This window comes from Heliconius melpomene, chromosome 6 (assembly GCF_056956725.1).
Source record: "Heliconius melpomene rosina isolate 202511_hmr_F chromosome 6, ASM5695672v1, whole genome shotgun sequence".
Classification (NCBI taxonomy): Eukaryota; Metazoa; Arthropoda; class Insecta; order Lepidoptera; family Nymphalidae; genus Heliconius; species Heliconius melpomene.
In genome coordinates, this window is record NC_140394.1 from 11,642,806 (window position 1) to 11,665,563 (window position 22,758).

The following is a 22,758-nucleotide window of genomic DNA, read 5'->3' on the forward strand; positions in this document are numbered from 1 at the left end:
CAGCCTGAAGCCAGGGACTGCCTCGACACATGGAAACACACAGACAAGCCAATACAACGACAAATATTTAATTAAGATAACCTTTTAAAAATAAATACACATTCTGTACAGAATGTTCAAAACTACCAAATCAATTAAAAATAACATTTATTCCATTTTATTTTCAGATTTTTTTGCATCCTTATGCTGTGTTCTTTCGTGTGAATCTCTGGAAGTTTGTTGAGTGAATGCAGAATCGCAAAATCTACATTTAAAGGGCCTTTCTCCTGTATGGGTTCTTGTATGTTTTTTTAACTCTGCGTTACTCTGAAAAGAAACAAAAGAAATAAAACATTATTAGCGTCGATTATTGTCGCGTTAACTAGATATATTCATTACATAACATTATATACATTTGTTCCTATTGTTTGCATTTAGTGCCATAACCCTTTTATATGACAACAGACATAAACAACATCATTGGTAAGGTCAGTAGAATGCTTGGATTTTCAATAAGAAACTAAAATTCTTATCTTCTCTTATACAAAAATAGCCCTATACAAGAGCTTAGTAGTAAAAGTATATTAGAGTACGACAGTGTTGTATGGAGACCTCTTTCAGAGAACTACTCTAGGGCGTTTGGTATTTGTACACTATATATTTTTAATCAACATAAAAAAATACTTAAAACACGTTTAATAGGGACTTTTAGGCAAATTAAAAAGAAAACAAGCGTTGTTGTTGTTGGTTCGATCCCCACTCGAGGAATTTTTTTTAAGTTTATATTTCCATTTCTCCGTGCTGGTGTCGAGGCTGCGATATAGAAAATTCTCTGACGTTTTCTAGGATCCTATTGTAAAAGCGTACACATTGCCTCGTAAAAGAATTACGGATTCGATGCAATAGAGTTACAGGTACCTACACTAAGCTTAAGCCTATTTGTGGTATTAATATTATGAACATCACCAATTTGGTAAAATCATTAATATTTTTTTTTAACATACATAAAACTAAATCTTATCACGTATTAATTAAAACTTACAAAGAAATATTTGCCGCATATTTGGCACATTTTATCTCTCTTCCTCTCTTCTTTCAAATGAATATACTTATTATGGTTTCTCATAGCATATGGAGATGACAAATACTGTAAATAATAAAGTAGTTTATTGCAGTAGGCATATCATAAGATTTATTAGTTTTTACTAATAATTCAATGTAATCAATGATAACAATAGCGAGGCTGTCGTGGTGTGGTGGCACAACGTGTAAACGCGATGGTTTCGAATTCAGTTTTGCACTCGCGGAAATGTAATATTTAATATTTAAGTTTCCTGGTAACTCTGGTAAGCTCTGGTAACGAGGCAAGGCGAGGCGTTATGTTCCGCCATTCAACACGCAATGCCTCGAGAATGCGGCGGTGTCTTAACATTAGCTCCGCTCTGCCTGCGTTACATGAGAGATACAGCGTGAAGTTATAAAAATATACTGTAGAACTCAGGCGAAAAGCAGGCTGTCTTGGTACTCTATAGTGAGTGAGTGACTGTATAGTGAGAAAAATTGTCAAGCTTAGTTACTACTTTCAATAGCTACTCACATTTCAAATACTCGAGAACAGTTGTGGCGCATTGGCACATACTGTAAAAACTCGAGGGCGAATCGAACCATTAGATTGCGGTTTCCATTCGCACTGGAGGAAACTAATTTGTAACAAGGCAAAGCGCAGCGTTGAGTTACAGGCAAAGCGCAACGTTGAGTTACTAGACACACAATGTAGCCAGAATTAGCAGGAAATGAAAGCGGAAGTTTCCTCCTATCTCGGCATTATGCAGCGTGAAGTTTAAAGAATAATATTAAATACTTACTTTATCACATATTTCACAGTAAAATTTAGTTTTTTTCTTGTGTACTAAATTGTAATGTCTGTTCATATAGCAGGTTTTACTAAAAATTTTGCCACAGTCAGGACACGGACTCCTGGAAAAATAAAAATAATAATACATATTATTCACAATCTAAAAAAATATAAACAAATAATTTAATGTCTTACACAATTATGTGCAGTGTGTCAGGTGGGGCAATTATTTTACGTAAAAACGACCGTCCGTCCGACGGCGGACAGGCGGCCATCGCCAACCAATTGATGAATTATTAGGAGATCGGGTGGACAACGCACGCAGGTAGAGCTAGGTAGGGTAGGGTAGGCCATCGCGAAACTACATCGTTTTGCAGCGGGAGGCGTATCAAGGCCATAAGAGGTATGATTTTTTAAAGTATTTTAGTAGTAGTAGTAGTAAATTAATCTAAGTAGTTTTAATTAGAACTCAACAATGCTTATAATAGTCGTTTATATTCTTTTTATTATGTCCTAGGTATATACATTGTGATTTGTATGTGATAACTTTTAGTTTAATATTAAATTAATTAGAAATAACTGCCTGCCTGCCTCATCTTTATATATTATTTAAATAATTTCTTTAAAACGATTATGTTCCAATTCGGGTTGCAAAATCAGACATTTATTACAATGTCTATAATAATATTGCAGGGTTTTTGTAGAGTAAGTGAACCCTTAACTTTTTTTAAACAATAATTTTATCTTTAAATTATATTGTTTTATTTAAAATCTCAATTCTTGTCATATAGTTTATAATGTGACAATATTCAGTTATTTATAATGCTTTATATGAGCAAAAGATTCACTCACTTTTTCGGCTTTGCCGTTACCGGGTTATGAGCAACAGCCCTCTTCAGATGTCTATTATACAAGAAGTAATTGTCAAACTGCATGTCGCATTCTACACAGTATGTAAGTTCACTGGTCTCCCCTTTGAGTTTTTCGTGTTTCGCCCAATAGTGGGTCCGCAGAATTGTTTTGTTTTTATATACACGACCGCATAAATCGCATTTGTTGGGCAAATGCGTTTCCCTGGAAAAATATAATTAAGTAAGTGTTGAACTTGACCTACTAGTTAGGTTAGTTATTTTTAAATTTAAGTTTCTAACCTAACTTGCACTTAAAAATCGCCTAATCTGTAATTGCATATGTTGAGCCCACTGTAGTAGATTTTGAATTCTATGGTGAAATTTTGCTTTTGACAATGTCGCTTCACAATTTTCGGATAGTTTATAAATTTACGACTAAGAAGACTGTTAGGTTATAAAGTAAACGTTTTCATAATCTTACGGTGATATACCTATACAACATACAATACAGTACAATATACTTTATTGCAAATAAAATATACACAAATTATATACAAAATAAGTAGAAACAACATGTACAATAAGGCAGCCTTATCGCTTAAAACGATCTCTTCCAGGCAACCTTTGGTCGTTGGAGTTGTATAAAAAAGATGGTGGGTAGTGCATTAAATGGCAGGAGATTACATACTTATTATATTTATTGTTAAACAAATATTTTTTTATTAGCTAAAAAACTTAATTTTAAAAAGTATAAGTTGACAAAAATTTAAAATAACATTAAATCATTGTTATAACAATTCAAAACAAAGAAATAACAAGACCAAAATCAAATCGGATCTTTCAGATCAGAGTAACCTTCAACAAAAAACAGAATAAAAAACAAAACATTTTTAAAAATCCAAGGCTCTATAATAAAGTACCCATAACTTAAGTTTAATATAAATAAACGGCCACATATTATTGCAAATCAATCAAAATGTTATGAACTTACAGTTGTTAAAACAGCAATTTTCTTTATGAAACAAATATAATGGCACCAAAAATAAATGATATTATTATGATTGTTTTTCGCGGGTAGATTCGCAATTGCAAAGACGTACTTTTAAGAGCTCTTAATTTTTTTACTAATTTATTTAATTTAATAAGCATATGTGTTAAAAATTTAAATACCTGTGCTTAGGTTGACTCCAACACCACTTTCCCACATAATTTTGCACTTATTACGAATATGGAAGCACCAATGGAACACTTACTCAAGAGCATGGATGAACTCTCCACTATGTTCTCTTCTCGAATGGCTGAATTTGAGAAGAACCTGTCCCAGCCAAGTTCTGCAGCCCCAAATCCCACAATTAAAGCACTGAGTGCTGATTTCTATACTTTTAAGACTTTAGTGTGGAAATCACTTAGTCTTTTAAAGTCACAAATTGAGTTGGTTGCACACGGTATGGATCGCTTGGAGACACAATCCAGAAGAAAGGTGCTTTTGTTCCACGGCATAAAAGAAGAGAAAGATGAGAACGTGTTAAAGAAGACAATGGAGGTGTTATCCAGGTACATGAAGTTGTCCGACCTTTCGCCTGTTTCGATCGAATCTTGCCATAGACTAGGTGCCAAAAAAGATTCTGCCAGGCCTGTCCTCGTTAGGTTTTGCAATCTAAAGGTACGTTCTAGCGTGTGGCTTGCAAAAACCGCTTTAAAAGGTACCAAAGTAACCTTGACGGAGTTTTTAACAAAATCGCGCCAGGACGTCTTTGTCGCCGCCCGCAATCACTTTGGTATAAAAAAATGTTGGTCAGCTGATGGCATGATAGTGATACTACTCAATAACAAATCCAGAGTCAAGATTTCTACGTTGTCAGAACTCAAACTATTAAAACAACAAAATCCCTCAATGAAGTCCACCATCAACATTTAGCCGGGTAGCTTTTTCTTTTTTTGTATCAATTTAACTCAGCCGGTTTACACATAATTTATTTTATATTTAAACTCATTTGTAATTTTGTCGACCGTAAGCTACATTTTCTCTCTATTTTGTCTTTGTTAAATTTTCACAGTTTTCCAGTTCATTACCGTCCAATATTTAGTTTGTTAGTTTAACTTGAAAATATTAATGTATAACTGTAGCAATGATAACAAATTGTTTACACAATAACACATTTGACAAGTGTCACTTTGCCGTAGAATGTAAATAGTAAGTTAATAGATAATACCATAAATAAGATATGTTAAAATGAATTATTATTGTTATTGTGTTCTTGTATTTGTTCATGTTCGATTGCGTTCCATTTTGTTTTACATGTGTTCTTTTTTTTATATTTGTATTTCTTTCTTTTAATTACTACTTTAATGTGCAGATTATTCCAAAAGTCAACCTGTGCGCGTGGATATTATTAATTTTAAAACGTTTTTATATATATATTTAGTTGTTTTTCTTTAAGTATATATATATATATATATATATATATATATATATATATATATATATATATTTGTAATTCTATTTATTATTGTATATTTATATATATATTTTATTTACATATTTATAAAATACTAAAATTATGAATATTGATGATGAGTTCTTTTCTTGCTCATCTAGTAATTATGATAGTGCTGACAGTAATAACTCGTCAGTCTCAGATTCAGATTCGCTTGTAGATAAGTTATCGAATATCTTTAATAACTCATCCGGTTCGCTTTCCTTAGTGCATATCAACGCACAGAGCATTCCAGCTCATTATACTGATCTTCTCGCATCTTTTGGCTCCAGAGTAGTCGATTGTGTACTTGTATCGGAAACCTGGTTAAAACCGTCTCTCTCATCAGCTTGCTATTCTCTTCCAGGCTTTCAGTTATTCCGGAATGACCGCACTGAGCGGGTTGGTGGAGGCGTTGGTATATACCTTCGTAACAGCATCCCTGCCAGGGTCATCTCTCGCTCCCTTAATCAGGCTGAAGGAATTCTTGAATATCTCTTTTTAGAAGTAGAACTACACTATAAAAAAATTCTTTTAGGCGTTTTATATTCCCCTAATGATAAAGTGAATTATTTTAGTGCTTTGGAAGATATTATGGAGAGTCTTTTTCATCATTATGACCATATAATTTGCATGGGCGACCTAAATACCTGTATGTTAAAAAATGATACTAGAAGCAACCAGCTCAAGGCACTGAATGAGTCATATAACTTGCATATTCTACCCATGTCTTCCCCCACCCATTTTTTTCCTAACTGTCGTCCTTCTCTGATTGATATTATCTCCGTCTCTAACCCTAATTTTATTATTTCTCATGGTCAAATGACTGCACCTTTCTCTTTTCACGATTTAATTTTTCTTTCTTATAAATTACGCCCTCCCAAGGTTAGAAGCAAAATTTTTCTTCAGCGCGATTTTAAGCATATTGATCTGGAACGCTTCAGGGATGATTTGAGGAACATCGACTGGTCAACCACATTGTCACTAACTAATATTGACGATATGGTACACTCGCTAACTTCTGAACTGATTAACATTTTTAATGTTCATGCCCCCGTAAGACCAGTTCGTATCAAGCATGCGCCTGCACCATGGTTAACGCCAATTATTAAACGATTTATGACTAAGCGCGATCGAGCGAAAACTAAAAACAAAAGATTTCCTTGTGAAGAAAATCTCACAGCATACAAGAAACTGCGGAACATTTGCAACAGGATGTGTAGGGATGCTAAGCGTCGCTACGTTCACAAGACCATTCAGAACCTCTCTCAAGCGCAAGTTTGGAGATTCTTAGAGTCGCTTGGTATAGGTAAAGCCACTGCTGATCATCAGATCTCAGTGGATCTTAATGTCTTAAATTCTCATTTTACAAACCCAAATATAAAAATAAATGCCCACATAAAAACACATACACTTGCTTCTTTATCTCAAAATGTCCTACCAGACTCAACTCCCTTTTCATTTAAAACTGTATCTGAAGAGGAAGTCAAGAAGTGTGTCCGCTCCATCTCCACTAAAGCCATTGGAAGTGACAATCTCAGTCTCGAGATGATTCTTCCCGTGTTGGATGTCATTGCACCAGTGGTCACCCACATTATCAATTTCTCGCTGACATGTAATGTCTTTCCATCACAGTGGAAGAATGCTTATGTCATTCCGTTACCCAAAACCTCGAACCCTTCCGCTATCACTGACTATCGTCCTATATCCATTTTACCTATCCTATCAAAAGTCCTTGAAACCATCGTTCATAATCAACTGTACTCTTTTCTCTCCTCAAACAATCTTTTATGTCCTTACCAATCCGGGTTCCGTCCCTTTCACAGCACAGTTAGCGCACTGCTGAATATCTCGGAGGACATTCGGTGTGCCTTGGATAACACCAAGATCACTGCAATGGTATTACTGGATTTCAGCAATGCTTTTAGCTCTGTTGATTTTGACATACTTCTTGCTACTCTTCGTGCAGTTAACGTTCCTTCCACAGTTTTAAACTGGTTTCACTCTTATCTCTTCGGTCGCCGACAATGTGTGAAAGCGAATGACAATACATCGTCTTGGCTTGACCTCACTGCTGGTGTTCCTCAAGGCGGCGTTCTTTCTCCTCTTCTATTTTCGGTTTTTATTAACAATATTTCAAAAGTAATTTCTTCTCCTTACCACCTGTATGCCGATGATTTGCAGTTGTATCGACATGGCTACTTACATGAATTGCCTGAGACCATCGCGCTCTTAAATGAAGATCTTGCTGCGATTCAAGACTGGGCTGAATCTTTTGGCCTATCAGTTAACCCAAAAAAATCGCAGGCAATTATAATAAGCAGTAGCAGACTTGGTAGTAAAATCAATTGGACCTCAGTGCCTAAGATACTCTACTCTGGATTTCCAATTCCATATTACGACAAAGTGAGAAATCTGGGTCTAACCTTCGACAGCAACTTGACTTGGGCATCACATATTAATGATCTTAGTAAACGTATGCACTTCTCTTATCATTCTCTGAAGCGTCTCCAATATTTCCTCCCTCATAAAACAAAAATTATGCTTGCGCAATCTCTTCTACTGCCAATTCTTGACTACGCTGACGTCTGCTATTTGGATGTGACGGAGGAGCTACTCAATAAGCTAGAGCGCCTTCAAAATCTCGCCATACGCTTCATTTACGGTCTTCGTAAGTATGATCACGTTTCCCAATTTCGAGCTCAGCTTAATTGGCTTCCAATTCGCCTTCGCCGAGATATGCACATCCTTTCACTCCTTTTTAAAATCCTTAATTATTCAAAATTCCCCTCTTATCTTTGCTCCCGGTTTCATTTACTTCCCACTCCCACACGCTCTAGGCGTTCTTGTGTCATACCGACACTTGACATACCAAAGAGTAACTCTAAATTCTTCCAAAAATCCTTTTCTGTTTATGCCGCATCCCTATGGAACCAACTTCCTAAATCTATCCAGAGAAGTCCATCTATAATGTCCTTTAAATCCCAGCTTAAAAAATATCTGCTTGCAACCTTAAACTCGTAAACTTCATATTGTAATTACTTCCACATTTTCATCTCATATATCTATATATTTCTTTTTTATTTTTTTATATATTTATTATATAACTATATGTATATATATGTGTATGTATGAAACTATATATTTTATATAGTGTGTATATGTATATCCACATATATATTTGTTTTAATTATGTATTTATATATTGTAATATAATATGTGTATTTTGTTTTGTTTGTGCTAAGTTAACTAAATGTTTAAAGTAATAACTTAATTGTACTATGATCTCACCCGCTACTTGTAACTCATCCACTTCCACTGGTTGGCTGGAAGAGATCTCTTATAGAGATAAGTCCACCTTTGCGAACTAAATGTATTTTATTGTTTTCTTATGTATATTTTGTGCAATAAAGAATATTATATACCTATTATACAAGGCAAATACGAAGAGAAAAAATAACATTTTCTTTTTAGTTATGCTTCAGATATATTTAATACGCTTGTGCCTTTAATTATCCACTGTCAAGTATAGGGTTAACCTTAAATAATTTAATAGATAATAAAAATTATGAACGCCGTCGAAGCAAGAAATAGTTATAAAAGTCCGCGACATCGGATACATATCTCTTATAAATAACCGGTATTTGGCATGCATATTGTAGCTTATGAGGGAAGTTATTCCATCACCAAGGATTTTTTTTGTTATGGACGATAAGATGTAATATAAAAATAATTCAACGCTATATTTACGGGAGATGGATATAAGGTTCTCTCATATTTTAAAGATTAGATCCCATCGCCATTTACAGAAAAATAAGAGCAAACGTGCACTTGTGGAGATTGTCATTGTAGTATTGTTTTGGTAATATTAACCAATTAAGTACAACCATATTCGTACTCGAAAACGAGAGTTATGCATTCTTTGGCGTCGTTGTTTTCTGTTGTACTTTATTTAGTAAAAAATAATTCGTTGTTTTTTTATTTGGTCAAAAATTATGAAAACAAGTTGTTCATGATTGAATGTATAAATTTATTTCATCAATCTGTTGGTAAATGCACCATTATAAAATTATAAGCTTATAGAAAGAGATAAGCGGACGAAGCCGCGAGCGGCCCGCTCATATACCTACAATATTAGAAGGATATGAAAGGAAACTTACCTAATATGTTTCTCTAATCTCTCCTTTCTAAGATATCGACTCTTACAATGATGACACATAAACTCTGTATGATACTTCTTATAATGCAGGTAAAAAGTCGCCCGGTGTCGGCATACATAACCACATTCACATTCAAAATTGTATTTATGACAACTTTTCAAATGTCTAGACATTTCACTTATATAAATTGTCATTCTCTCGCAGTATATACAATTAATAGCATCTACAGTGTGCTCGTTCCAGTGTTCTTTTAACAAATGTCGATTTGATAAGTATATTTCACAATGGGAACATTTTACGCCGTTTGCCTGAACGGAAGTGAAGAAAACAAATATACTTCAATATTTAACAAAAAAAATGCAGCTTCGCGCTATAGCGTAGCATAGCTACTATATTCGAAATATATTTACATATTGTTGTAATGTATTCCTAATTAACATATAATATAAAAAAAAACATTTTACTCACATTTGTCTCATCTTGTTTCAAATCTGAATTCATTGTATTTATAATTTCTTTCATCGCTGTAAACATTCTTGATAGTATACTACCCTTAATTTTTTTTCCTTTACCTATTATATCTTTAATATATTCAATTTTCAATTGAACACTCTCTATATGACTTTCTATACCACTACTGTAACTAGCTCGGGAACATTTCATAATTTTTTTACATATGCTCTTTATATATGGATACTTTTTCTTTTTTTTAACCTCTATTTCATCAGAAATATCAACAAAATCATCAGAATCACTATTTTTAGGAATATCATCAACAAAATCATAACTAATATTTTCCTTTATAGTAATTTTATTTTTTTTTTCATCTTTTGTTTCGAAATCAAGTTTGTCTATATTTATATCTAATTCTATTTTAGTGTCTTTAATTTGTTCTTCTTCATATTTGATACTTGTATCATAGTCATTTTTGTTGAAAGTTGATAATAGAGATAAACTTCCTATAGAGAATGGACCTATCTGAAAAAAAGCCAAGTTAACTTAATATATTCTTTAAAATTCAGATTTTTTCCTCGATAGCATGGTAGACAACTGGCAAGATATAGTGTGTTTGTCAAATGGCAGAACTCAATGCAGTGCATTGTCTTTGTACTAAATGAGCACAAATTGCCTAACACTGGGTTCCCTTTACCTATCCTGCTACATTTCAGAAGATACAGCAGGAAGCCAAGTAACAAGAAATTTAAAAAAATTAAGTATACTGTAAACTATTAGTTAAATATTTAATATTTTTATTTGCTCTGGTCACAAGGCAAAATGTTGAGTTCTGCCACTCAACACACAATGCCTCTAGAATTCAACAGAAACTGGAGAATGGCCTTAGAACCTTAAGACCAGTTTCCTAGGTTCCCACTGCCTACCCTACTTTGTGCTGCATGTAGTACTTATACTAAGAAAAAAATTAAGTATTGACATACCCAGTTTCTCAGAAACACTATTTGAGATGTTCTAAATCTTTTTTGATATATTGAAATTTTTCTTAATACAGAAGTGCACTCCCAACATACTAATAAATTAAAATACATTGAATCCTAAAAATAATAACATAAAATGTCTTAATTAATGTCATTAGGATGAAATATTTTACATTATCCAGTAAAAAAAACAAGAGGGAATAATGGCAATAATTTTCAAGGGGTTATGGTGTAGACACAAAGAATGGATTCCATTCCCATTTGAGGAAATGCAAATATATTTAAAATTTCATTTCCTTGTTCTGGGGCAAGTAGTGTGGAGTTGAAGTCTACCACTCAACACACAATGACTTGAGAATTCAATGTAAAGTGGGGAAGAGAAGTGTCTTAATGAGGAATAGAGTCTCTTAAGCATTAAGCCTACCAGTTCCCTCTGCCTACTGTTCTTTGTGCAGGAAAGAGCATGAAGCTAAAAAAATTCTATAGTGTAATGAAGATAACATCTATTGTATTTATTTCTTCTTATGTATCGTTACTCCTCCATTTTCTGCCGAATTTTGAAGGTATTGGGGTTGAGTGGAGAATGGCAACGCCGTGCTTTGCCTCTTAATTTATAGATTTACTTGTAGCTATATATTACAAAATTACCTCTGGTATAACATTTTCTGTTCCCAATATATACCAAAATATATCCGCACAATCTTTTGATAGTGGTCTTAAATTTCTATCAGCACTTAAACATCCCCTACAAATATTATTCATTTCTAATTTCACTGTATTAGTTTCCATTCCATGTTATTTTATTATAATACTTAAATTAATAATAAATATGTAAAAATATATTGAGGTAAGATGGCGTGTGTAAAATAAATGTAAATGTGTTCTGTGGATGGCGGTCTATCAAATATCAATATTGATTTTGATATTATTGATATTGATAATTATTAAGATATGTTAGTGATGCCACAGAGTGATACTGACAGGCTGTCAGTCAGTGACGCTGTCACTGTGTTACAGTTTTGAAATTGAAACAAAAATAAATAAACGAACGGGGTGAGCTAAATAAGACCGTTTAAAAAGAAAACAGACTAACCCCAACAACGTATCGATCAATTAAAAAAATTAGTTAGTGTTAGAATTAGTAGTTAGAAAATTAGAAAATTAGTCATTATTAGTAGTGAGAACGCCAGTGTTGCCAAGTTGCCAACTCGGATTTTGAAAAAGACGAAAGCCAGATAATAAAATACAGAGAAATAGTAATTTCCATATAAAAAATATGCAGGATATATAAAAGTTCATAAAACGACTATTTATAAGACTAAAAGTAGTAATGTTTTTGCTTGCGGTATTTCTTTTTAAATTGAAATAAACACGTGAACACTCATTGTAGTATGACGTGTAAGACCAAATTTCGATAATGTGTTCCTATTAACATCGAGTTTACGATGTTTTATTTAATGTAACATCGATATTACGATATTTTAATTATTGCAACATCGATGTTAAAACATCGATATTTTGTCTGCTAACATCGATGATCATCGGACATCCCTAATACTAGCGTGTGCCTGCTGCCATCTAGCCTAGCTGCTTACTTGCTTAGTGTTTTAATTTTTAGTAACAGTCAAGAAATATATTACTTTTTGTTTTTATTATTCAATTGAACTGCTGGCTTACGAATAATATGGTGTATATTATTTATATGCAATTTTGCACTGGATCTTCTTTTGTTCTCCTAACAAATAAGAGAACAGAACAAAGCTGCTGGCTGTCGTCTAGGTTTGAAAAGGTTGTATTTAACATCATTATATTGTTTATTTTATTAGGCTATTACAATTATTTTTGATTCATCAATCATCACGCTATATAAAAATGTCAGTAGTGTCAGTCCTAGAGGAAATTGTTACATTCATGAAAATTATTAACTACTTATTTTAGACAAATAATAATATACAGCATTTGTACAACAAAGTTATGGTATCGTAAATATATTTATATATTCTTTAAGAAAAGTCCAAATTATTATATAATGTTTTCCTTTTATCCCTCATTGGACATATAGGACTGAAAGAAAATAGTTTTATTACCTTTTAAAGTATGTATTAGCAATCTTATGTATTAGCTCCCAGCTGTTTTTTATCGCATCAAGGTTTATGATGGTTAGGTGTCAGTGGTGTAGCGAGCTTAACTTGTGCCCGGGGCAAAGTACTTTTGCAGCGCCCCCCAGGCAAACAATATAATTTCATATGTATGTTTAAATAGCTTTGTGGACTGTTTGGTGCCCCCATCACCATGCTACTACTCTTCATCTTGTCTGCCACCTAAGACATAATGCCACACATAATTGTGATCTGTTGTTACCTCATGATGTATGTTATTGTAAGAACATTACAAATTCTTAGCCTTTCTGAAGCCACAGCCTGTGGTTAAACCAAAATAACTATTTGTTGTGTATGACATATGACACTCAAACATTCATGGTTACTTTGCCCAGTGGTACAGTGTTGCTCTTTTGAAATGATTACCATTATGTATAGCCTATGGCTTTTTTTTGATAAATGGACTATCCAACCCAAACTCTTTGTGGGTAAGATTTATGTGGAGAATGGGTCCTCTTATCACTAGATTTTCCTATGCACTATTCTGTATGTGGGTATAGAATATGCAGCTAATATAAAAAAGAATATTGCTAACATACAGTAGCAGAACATGCAACAGACTCGGAACTATTGCAGTATTTTTATATATTGGGGACCATATTTTCAGTGTCATGGAATGAAGTAGTTAGGACTTGTCCGAGGTTATGTTTTTAGGGATTCCCTTCGTTTTAACTATGCCCAATTATTATTTATATAGGGTCATTTCGCCTGTTCGTATCCATTTAGTGCAGTTGGCAAGTTCAAAGGAGAAAATAAAAATGTCACAGCACTAGTTTCAATGCAAAATTTATGTAATGTGGTCACTATATAGTCTTTTTTAAGATTAACTTTCACTTTTGTTTGAAACATCTTGTTTTTTTTTTAAATAGACAAACTTCAGAATTAGGCTTTTTACCTACTTTGTGTCCACACAATCTAAATTGTGTCCACCAGTGGACCATTTGGCGTCCAATAGCTTGGAGAAGTAGATATTTTTAAGGAAATGTAAAGAAAGATTGGATTTTAACAATTTCTTTATTTAAGAATATAATTATTTAAAAATCAACATTATTATCATTAAACACACTTTAAAGAAAATAAAAATATTTATTTATTCCTTCTATCAGCCTTTTAAGGTCCACTGCTGGACATAGGCCTCCCCCAATGCTCGCCCCTCCGTCCGGTCCTGCGACCTTTGAATCCAGCGGGTTCCCGCTGTCTTCTTCAGGTCGTCGGTCCACCTGTTTGGAGGGCGGCCTGTATTTATTATTCTATAATATTAAAATAACTTTTATAATATTATAGCAACAAAACAACACAATAATTTTGTCGAATCACTTATAGTTGACTCTCGCTTAAATGTTATGTAAAATGAGTTATTTGAAACTTAAAAATATTAGAAAGAAATAGAACGTTTATTAACATAAAAATTTTATTTTTTCATGGTATTGCTTGTAGCAATTTCGCCCAAGGACTAAACACAAATACTTACTGCAGCTTGAGCAATAAACCCTTACTTTTTTACTTTTACATCCTGGTAAGAGACATCTATGCTCACCAGACTCATTATAAATCATTGGCAAATGACCAGCCGTAGTTTTTCTTAACTGCTAAAGGGATTGTGGTATAAATTTCCTCTTGAGCTTGTTAGCTGGTGGATCTAAATAATCATCAACTTCTTCGTACAAGTGTATTTCGCTAGATGGAGTAAAAAAATATAGTAATGAATTTGGCATTACAGATAATCAATATTATTTTTAATATCATTTTCAACAATAAATCTATTGAATCTACGTCTATATGTAAAACTACTGCAAATAAACTCGCTTAAAGTAATAAATCATTAAAAAACAGAAGGGCGTCTAATAATCTGGCCAGGGACTGTACGTAATTCTTTTGTGTTTCAGCATATCTCAAGTCACACCACTTGTTTTGATCGAAATGCTGAATATTACAAAGCAATTTAAAATATTCTTTAGAAGGTTTCGGGTAGGCAGGATCATTTAATTTAGTTTGGATAAATTTGGATCTGACAGGCTAAATTGTGGATTACAGTTGCTACAATCGTTTTCGTATAAATTATGACTTACATTTAAGTCTAAAGCTTCATTATGTTCACAGCACTCAACAGAATTTGTGTCACTATTATTGACAATTAATTGCTTTTTAGCCACTTGTCTAGATAGACTGTCAAGCTTATGACTGGAGTAACTGCGACAACGGCGACGATGGTGACTCTTCTTCTTTGAACGTCTATGACGAGACTTTCTTTTTCTAGAATGAGAACTATCCGACTCAGAATCAGAGCTCCGATGAAGAACTACTCGAACTCGTGGATGTGTTCTTCCGCGAAGGTCCGGGAATCGCATCATCAAAAACCTTATCTTTGTCGGGAGCCAAATTATTATTGACATTCATTCTAAAAATACAGACAGACAGTTTATTTTAATTATATGCTATTAATTATGACTATTGAATATAATAAGATATTTCCTAAAAAGTAACTAATTAATATATTTACGCCACATCACGCCATAAAAACAACACTTAAAAAAGGGGGTAGATGTAAAAGACATATTTGGCTATAAATATTAAATATTTTAAACGTTAAACAATTGTACGGTTTAAGATTGTAATGATACACTCGATTGCTGAATATAGACTAATTTATTATTATAACTACATTGCATTTATATCCTAGCTACAATAGATAATATAACTATACATACCTACTTAACCTGTTAGCCGGGGAATTAGCTATTGCTCAACTCGTTTCAGAATGGGGACTTTTTCTTCGCAGCGATAAGTAATATCACACCTCAAATAATAAAGGAATATCGTTTTTAACTTATGGTTTTTATTTATTTTGATAAAATATTTTATAATTCAAATGTATTCAATGTACAAGGAATTTATTGAACAAATTATAATAATTATTTCGCAGTATGATATTGCTTGAAACAGTGTGGCATACACAAGGCAACACAGCAGTCAGGACACCAGAATCTCGATTCTCTCCTAACACCTTTGGAATAACACACTGCATCTCCTGGTTACGTTTACTCTTGAATTTTCGAATGGTATATAATCCGCAAAATGTCTTTCAATTAGTCTAGCTGGTTTTGGTGTCAAAGAAGGGCGTCCCTTACTAGTTGATGGCGACTGTGACACATTTCCGCATTTTACGACAATTTCTATGAGAAAATGGAGCCTATCGAGATGACCGCCATCTTTTTTGTATAAAAGATATGCATTCAAACATACCATGTCCAGTGAATGTAAAAAAAAATATAGTAATATTTTTTTACTTGACTTCTAGCAATTTCATAAGTTTTCATTTGTCCGTCTGCAAGACCAATTCCTCTCATGTTTTTGTTATAGTCAACGATAACTTCCGGTTTTGATATGGTTTTCCCTCGTTTTTCCGTTTCCATAAATTTATTGTCGTGGATCGTACTCAATATAATTACGTCCCTTTTGTCGTTCCATTTCATAATCATTATTTTGTCCTTGTACCTTGCAATATATTCATCTTTTTTCAAAATACGCGATTTTATATCAGATGATATTCCTTTTCTATTTTTCCTCATTGTTCCTACAACATTGGTTTTTCTTCTGCACATATCGTCAGCTAAATCAACACTAGTATACCAATTATCGAGGTATACCGTATGTCCCTTTTCCAAAAAATCGTGACATAATTCAAGAACAATACACTTTCCTGCCTTTTCTTCTGTATAGTTCAAACCATACTGCGTATTTTTACCTGTATATATAAGGAAATCAATTATGTATCCTAACTTACTTTCACACAGCATATACAATTTACCACCAAATCGACTTCTTTTCGATGGAATGTACTGTTTCCAAGATAGTCTTCCTTTCCATAACAAAAGAGACTCATTTACTGATAGTTCCTTATCTGGTACGTATAAAGCCTTGAATTTATTTTTCAAATAGTCCAAAATTGGATCGATTTTGTACGTTTTTGGGTTGCACACCTTTGGATCGAAAGCACTGTTATCAGCAAAGTGCAAAAATTTCACTAACAGAGTTAAATTACTCAGGCGAAAAAAAGGCTTTTTAAAAATTATTTATTTAATTTTATAAACAACCTTTCTGTTTTAAAGCAAGTTGAAGACAGAGAATCTTTATTAAAATTTTAAATAATTCAAAACAGTTAAATCATCAAAATACTAAAACACTATTGTTCGATTCCGCGAGGTGCAAGTGCTGCGTCATGGGAATGTATCCTTATGCTTATGTAACTACAGTTGAAATCTTTTTTCTGACATAGTTTTATAAAAAAAAGGAGTCTCCAGACTTTCTCGCGTAAAATAAAGCTCATACGAAGGTTTTTCTATTATTCCTTGCAAAATTAGTAAGGAAATGAATACCCTTATCTCTCGATTATCGGTGTCAACCAAAGTAAAAAAGGCAATCTTTTTGTTCGGGTCCTTCAAATGTAAGTCCACATTGAGACAAAAACGGAAAAGGCGGTTGTTTTACTCCCTCAATTTTCCATCCACCTGATGCCAACTGAACACTTGCGTCTACAATATCATCATCATTTGATTCCATATCATCAGGTCCATTTGAAAAATAGTCGTTATCACTTTTTTCTGAGCTGCTACTGCTGCTTGTAATTCGACGTCGTTTATTTGCCCTCCCAGGCATTATTTCATCGTCACTTTCGATCTTCTCAACAATTTTTTCTTTCTCAAAATAAGTTTTAGCTATATTTTTAGCAAAAAAAAATTACTTAAGTCATAAAGTTATTATTACGAGTAATAAAAATATGTAAAACACTGAAATTCATAATAAGAATTTTCAAATCAGAAAGTTATTACTCATCATTGGCGGCAGCCGATGACAGCGAATTACAATTATGCTTTAAAAATTTTGATAATTCGTTGTAAGCACCAACAAATGAAGTCCCATTATCTGAGTAGATATTTAAGGGTTTGCCCCTTCGTGCAATGAACCTCCTTAACGCTAATAAATAATTATTGCTGGTCAAATCGCCTACTAGCTCAATATGAACGGCTTTAGTTGAAAAACAAACAAAAAGTACAACGTATACTTTTACCAGTCTACATCCACGACCTTGACGGCTAGCAGCATAAATTGGACCGGCATAATCAACGCCTATAGACTGAAAAGGAAAACTATTGGATAATACGCGATTTTTGGGTAAATTACCCATGATAGGTGAAATAATTTGACCCTTCATACGACTGCACCTTACGCATTTCCGATAGCAAGCTTTGACGAAATTACTGCCACCGATTGGCCAATATTGTTCTGTAATTGAGGCAAGTAACAGTTGAGGCCCTGCGTGTTTAAGTCGCTGATGTTCGTAATTGACAAGTAACTTAGTGAATTGATGTGTGGACTGTATTAATGTAGGAAACTTTTTATCATATATATACGCATAATATTATTTTTATCAAGAAAAATATTAAATTTGATTAATGGGCTCCTTTTTAGCAAAGGCTGGTGGTTCAATAGCAATGAATACTCGGGAAATTATTCTTGTTGTGAGACTCTGAATATTAAATTTAAAGCGTCTTCCAAATCCGTTTTACTTAAATAATTATTACTCATTTTATTCTTTTTACATAATTTAATAAATCTCAAGGCGTACGCAGTAGCACGTATTAATCTAGACATATTTGAAAAACGATTAAAATTTATGAATTGATTATTATTGGAAGACATTTCACTCGTGGAAGTAGTGAATAATTAAATTTATCGTCGTAATTCAGGTAGAATCAGAGTTCACCGTGACTGGCCAACATAATGAATCCTCCTGTAAAAACCTTGGCTGTATTTTCCAAAATTTCGACGACTTAAACTTTTACATTATTATTTAAGGTGTTCAGTTGAAGTGGCAAATTGCATTTTACATTTGACAACTGATTAGATGAGACTGAACCACATACTAACCATCCAAGCTTAGTTTCACATAACGTAAGGGTACATTGACCTTGACCTAACTTTATGCGCTGAGAACCTAATAGGTCCCAGAATACATCAGCACTTAATATCATATCAATCCCGGCAGGTGAATGAAAGTTCGGGTCCGCTAAGCAAATATTGGATGGGAATTTAAACTGCGATAAATCTAATTACTGAGATGGCACGTTACTTGTAATAGATGGTAAAATAAAACATTGCAAGCTACTAGCATATTTATTATTTAATGCTTTTATTGAAACTGTACACATTTTATTTACATGTGACAGTACGCTGTTAACGCCCATTAAGGATTTATCAATTTCAGTTATATGTGTAACTGTGTTCAACTTACTATATAAACGTTCCGTCATAATACATGAAGTAGAGGAACACGGGGGAATTGGCACCACTTAAGAAAAAACTCCTATAATTTTGGACAAACATCACTTTTTAATATAATTTTTGGTTTTTTTTACAGCGTAACTAATCAGGTTTATCTTATCAACACATAAATTAAAAAATAAACCAAACGAAGACATTTATACTCATTTTTGATCAAAATAACATTGGCTCCCATTGCCCAAGAGTACGGGGTAATTAGAACCAGAGAAAGGGGTAATGAGATCCACTGGGGCAATGGTAACCAGAGTGAGAATATGTAATAAAAAATATATTTTTATAATATTTTAAGTATATGCTTATAACTTAAACTTATTCTTATGTGAAAAGTAATTATATTATCTTTAGAAACGTTCAAAATCAGTCTTATAAAATTAAAAACAATTACTTATTGTCTAGTACAAAAATCACAAACATAATCTTTGGCGGAATCGCTTCCTGAACATTGCGCGTGAGCCCATTCACCACAGGACCTGCATCTGTACCACATTTCGTTAGATTTTCCAGATTCACAACAAATCATACACATGTTGGAATCTTCATCAACGTAGTTACTACTATTGTCATCGCAGATATTCTGGTAATTTACAGATTCATCTGATGAGCTAGTATCATCTTTAAATAAGAATTTTTTACCTTTTTCATTTGCTTTGTTAGTATATTTTTTCTTAACTTCTTTAATATTTTTACCCTTTCCTTTCGGCGCTTTATTTTCTTTCATTAGACGTTTCTTTTTCTTTTCTTCCAGTACAGTTTTATTTGGAGTCGCTGTGATTATTTGCGAATGTTGTTTATGTGTTCGTTTTCGGGTCTCTCGAGAAGTTGATGGTTTAGGAGATATAACTGCGAGAACGGAATTCAGATTTTCATTTAATTCAGAGGAGACAAATGGAATATCTTCTTGGACGCATACAATATTATCTTGGATATTTTCAATATTATCCTTTTCAGGCGATTGAATTTCGTGGACAGACGGCATCACAGTACTTTGATTACGTTGATTGGTTTCATGAGGATCTACAGTGTCATCCACTACATTAGTGGAAGCAGTATTAACGACATAATAGTCCTCGTTGCTGAATATGTTAGTATTAATTGGGCTGATGCCAGTTGCGCGGAAACCACTTATGGCCTTATCCATTGAAGCTATTTTACTGTATGCTTTTTGAAACAAACTGGCAATGTCATACGGAGTGATTTTAATAAAATTTTTAAATTTAAGATATAAATCACATTCACGATTGTATGCTTTTTTTAGGGGACCGAAAAATGTCACATCTAAGGGCTGCAAACGATGGGAGGTGTGTGGCGGTATAGACAACATTGTAATGTTGTTGGCTTTGCAAAACTCATATGTTTCTAAAGTGGAGTGGCTGTTATGGTTGTCTAGAATAAGTAATATTTTGTTATCCCCACATGGTTTTACGAATGTCTTGAAATGTTGTAACCATTTAAAAAATAGACTTTAATTAGTCCATCCATTTTTTGAACAGTCATAAATTGCGCCTGGAGGACCATCTTTTTCTAGAAGAGGAGAATGACGTTGTCTAGGATATATGAACATGGGTGGCACATAGACGCCAGCAGCACTCATTGCACAGACAGCAGTGACGGTTTTTCCTCTCTCCCAGGAAGTTACAGTACCAACTCGTTTCTGACCTGTTTTTGCCAAAACTTTTTTTGGTTCTTGAACTGTTGAGACTCCTGTCTCATCCATATTAAATATTTGATGTGCTTCATATTTATTTTTTAGCATTAGATCTTCAAGATTTTTGTAAAATAGTTCTACTTCTTCTTTGTTAAATCCCTTAATTCTATTAATACTTGTCGACTCAGGTTTGCGAACACTAAGTTTTATAATTATTAATCTACAAGTGAAAACAGACAAAACTTACAATACAATAATTTTAATACTTACAATTTGACTTTGAAGATCGTAAAATATTAGATCAACTGGCAGTAAAACCGACGTGCGGTTCGCTTACACACCAAAAGTCAACTGGCAACGATGTGACGAGTCACACGTACGCCTCCCGCGTCATTCTATTTTACGTAAAAACAAAACAGGATCTAACTCGTTCGGATTCACGTAAACTAAAGTAGTTCTCATTACCCCGTGGCTCCGATTCCCCCGTGTTCCCCTACTACCACTGTCGAGAATAACGCGAGCAATAATCTCACGATCATTATTATCACATATTTTAATAAGTGCAGTAGACAGCAATACTTCATGCTGAGCGCACGGGAGCGGTGACGTAACGCTCGTTGATAAAACAATACCGTTTTCGGAGCCTGACCTAGAAGGTTCGTTAGATGTGCGTGCGCCATCGACGCTAACCTGTCGGTTACCTTTCTGATTAGTTTTATAACCAGACAAATGAATAAGAGTGTGGTGTTTACGTTTACAGAATTTACACCCTGATTTTTTACATTGATTCGCGTAATGTCCTTTATTAAAACAATTATAACATATTTTAAAAGTAGATAAAACTTGTAATCTTGCGTCAATGCTCAATGAAAGAAAATCAGAACAATTAGACAAGTTATGTTCACCGTTACACTTAGGGCACAGTGTTTTAGATGGAGAAGATGAAGAAGATGGCGAAGGTATAGTCTCAACATTTTGGTATGAAATCATAGCTTTATACCTTGAAGGTTTCAATAAGTTACTGTTATTATCATTATTATTAACTGACGATTTAATATGGTGAGATTCAAGTGTCTCTAATAAGTCAGCGCGATTACGAATGAAATCAAGAAGTGATTTTAATTTAATTGGTTGATCCTTATCTAAGCGACCTTTGAACTCCTCCTAGTCACGGAATGCTTTCGCATCTAACTTTTGAGTATATAGCGGTTGAGATGTGATACCACTATTTAATATGATCTTATTTATTTTACACTAAATGAGTAAAATTAAAAATCAAAATTTTGTGGAGAAATTGTCCAAATTTATTTAATCACAGATACGTGAAGAGAAAATAATCACAGAAGGAAATAAAGAAATTTAAATAAATACCAATAGAAAATACAAGCTAAACTAGCACGTAATAGCAAGAAGTTAAGGTTAAGAATTGAATGCAAGCTAAGAGAGCAATGGATACACAAGTGAATGTCGCAAGCGATTCTAGCCGACTCTTTAAACGTGGCGATGCTGGCTAGCAGCCTACGACACGCATAGCAAAAAAACTCGGAACAGGTTTGAATTGTTCCAATGCGCTGCGTGCGGATGATTCTAGTAAATGTAATAATATTAATTTTGAATAAGTAATGTTCCCTACAGTACTCCCCCCCAGAGACCTGGTTAAGGGCGATAGTAGTCTGGAAACTTGACTCTTCTTCCGCTTCTTGTCCGCTTCTCAAGTGTCTGCTCCACGTCAGATTGAGAGATAGCCTTTGGTGCTGTTATTATCCTCTTTGATGCAGGAACGGCCTCTCGCGTAACATATGCGGGCTTGATCCTGTCCACACTAACGTTATTAGGCTTACCACATATGTCTATTTT

The 22,758-nt window shown here is 33.7% G+C and overlaps 1 protein-coding gene and 1 pseudogene across 1 annotated transcript; both read right to left on the reverse strand.

The window, feature by feature from the left end:
• Positions 1-130: 130 nt before the first annotated feature.
• LOC146538513 (uncharacterized) lies at positions 131-11,809 on the reverse strand. Its single transcript, XM_085187106.1, has 8 exons — positions 11,404-11,809; positions 10,759-10,872; positions 9,791-10,300; positions 9,323-9,630; positions 2,687-2,908; positions 1,845-1,956; positions 1,022-1,126; positions 131-306 (listed from the first exon to the last, which is right to left on the reverse strand). The coding sequence occupies exons 1-8, from the start codon at positions 11,542-11,544 to the stop codon at positions 148-150; spliced, it is 1,671 nt and encodes a 556-aa protein (XP_085043232.1). The 5' UTR covers positions 11,545-11,809; the 3' UTR covers positions 131-147.
• A 7,403-nt stretch (positions 11,810-19,212) lies between these two features.
• LOC146538514 (uncharacterized) lies at positions 19,213-22,236 on the reverse strand (annotated as a pseudogene).
• Positions 22,237-22,758: the final 522 nt, after the last annotated feature.

Coding starts and splice junctions, on each gene's coding strand:
- LOC146538513 (XM_085187106.1), bottom strand. CDS start 11,544: ATGGAAACTAATACAGTGAAATTAGAAATGAATAATATTTGTAGGGGA. Junction 10,873..11,403: donor CAGAAAATGTTATACCAGAG/GTAATTTTGTAA, acceptor TATTATTTTTAG/GATTCAATGTATTTTAATTT. Junction 2,909..9,322: donor AGATTAGAGAAACATATTAG/GTAAGTTTCCTT, acceptor ATATTTTTCCAG/GGAAACGCATTTGCCCAACA.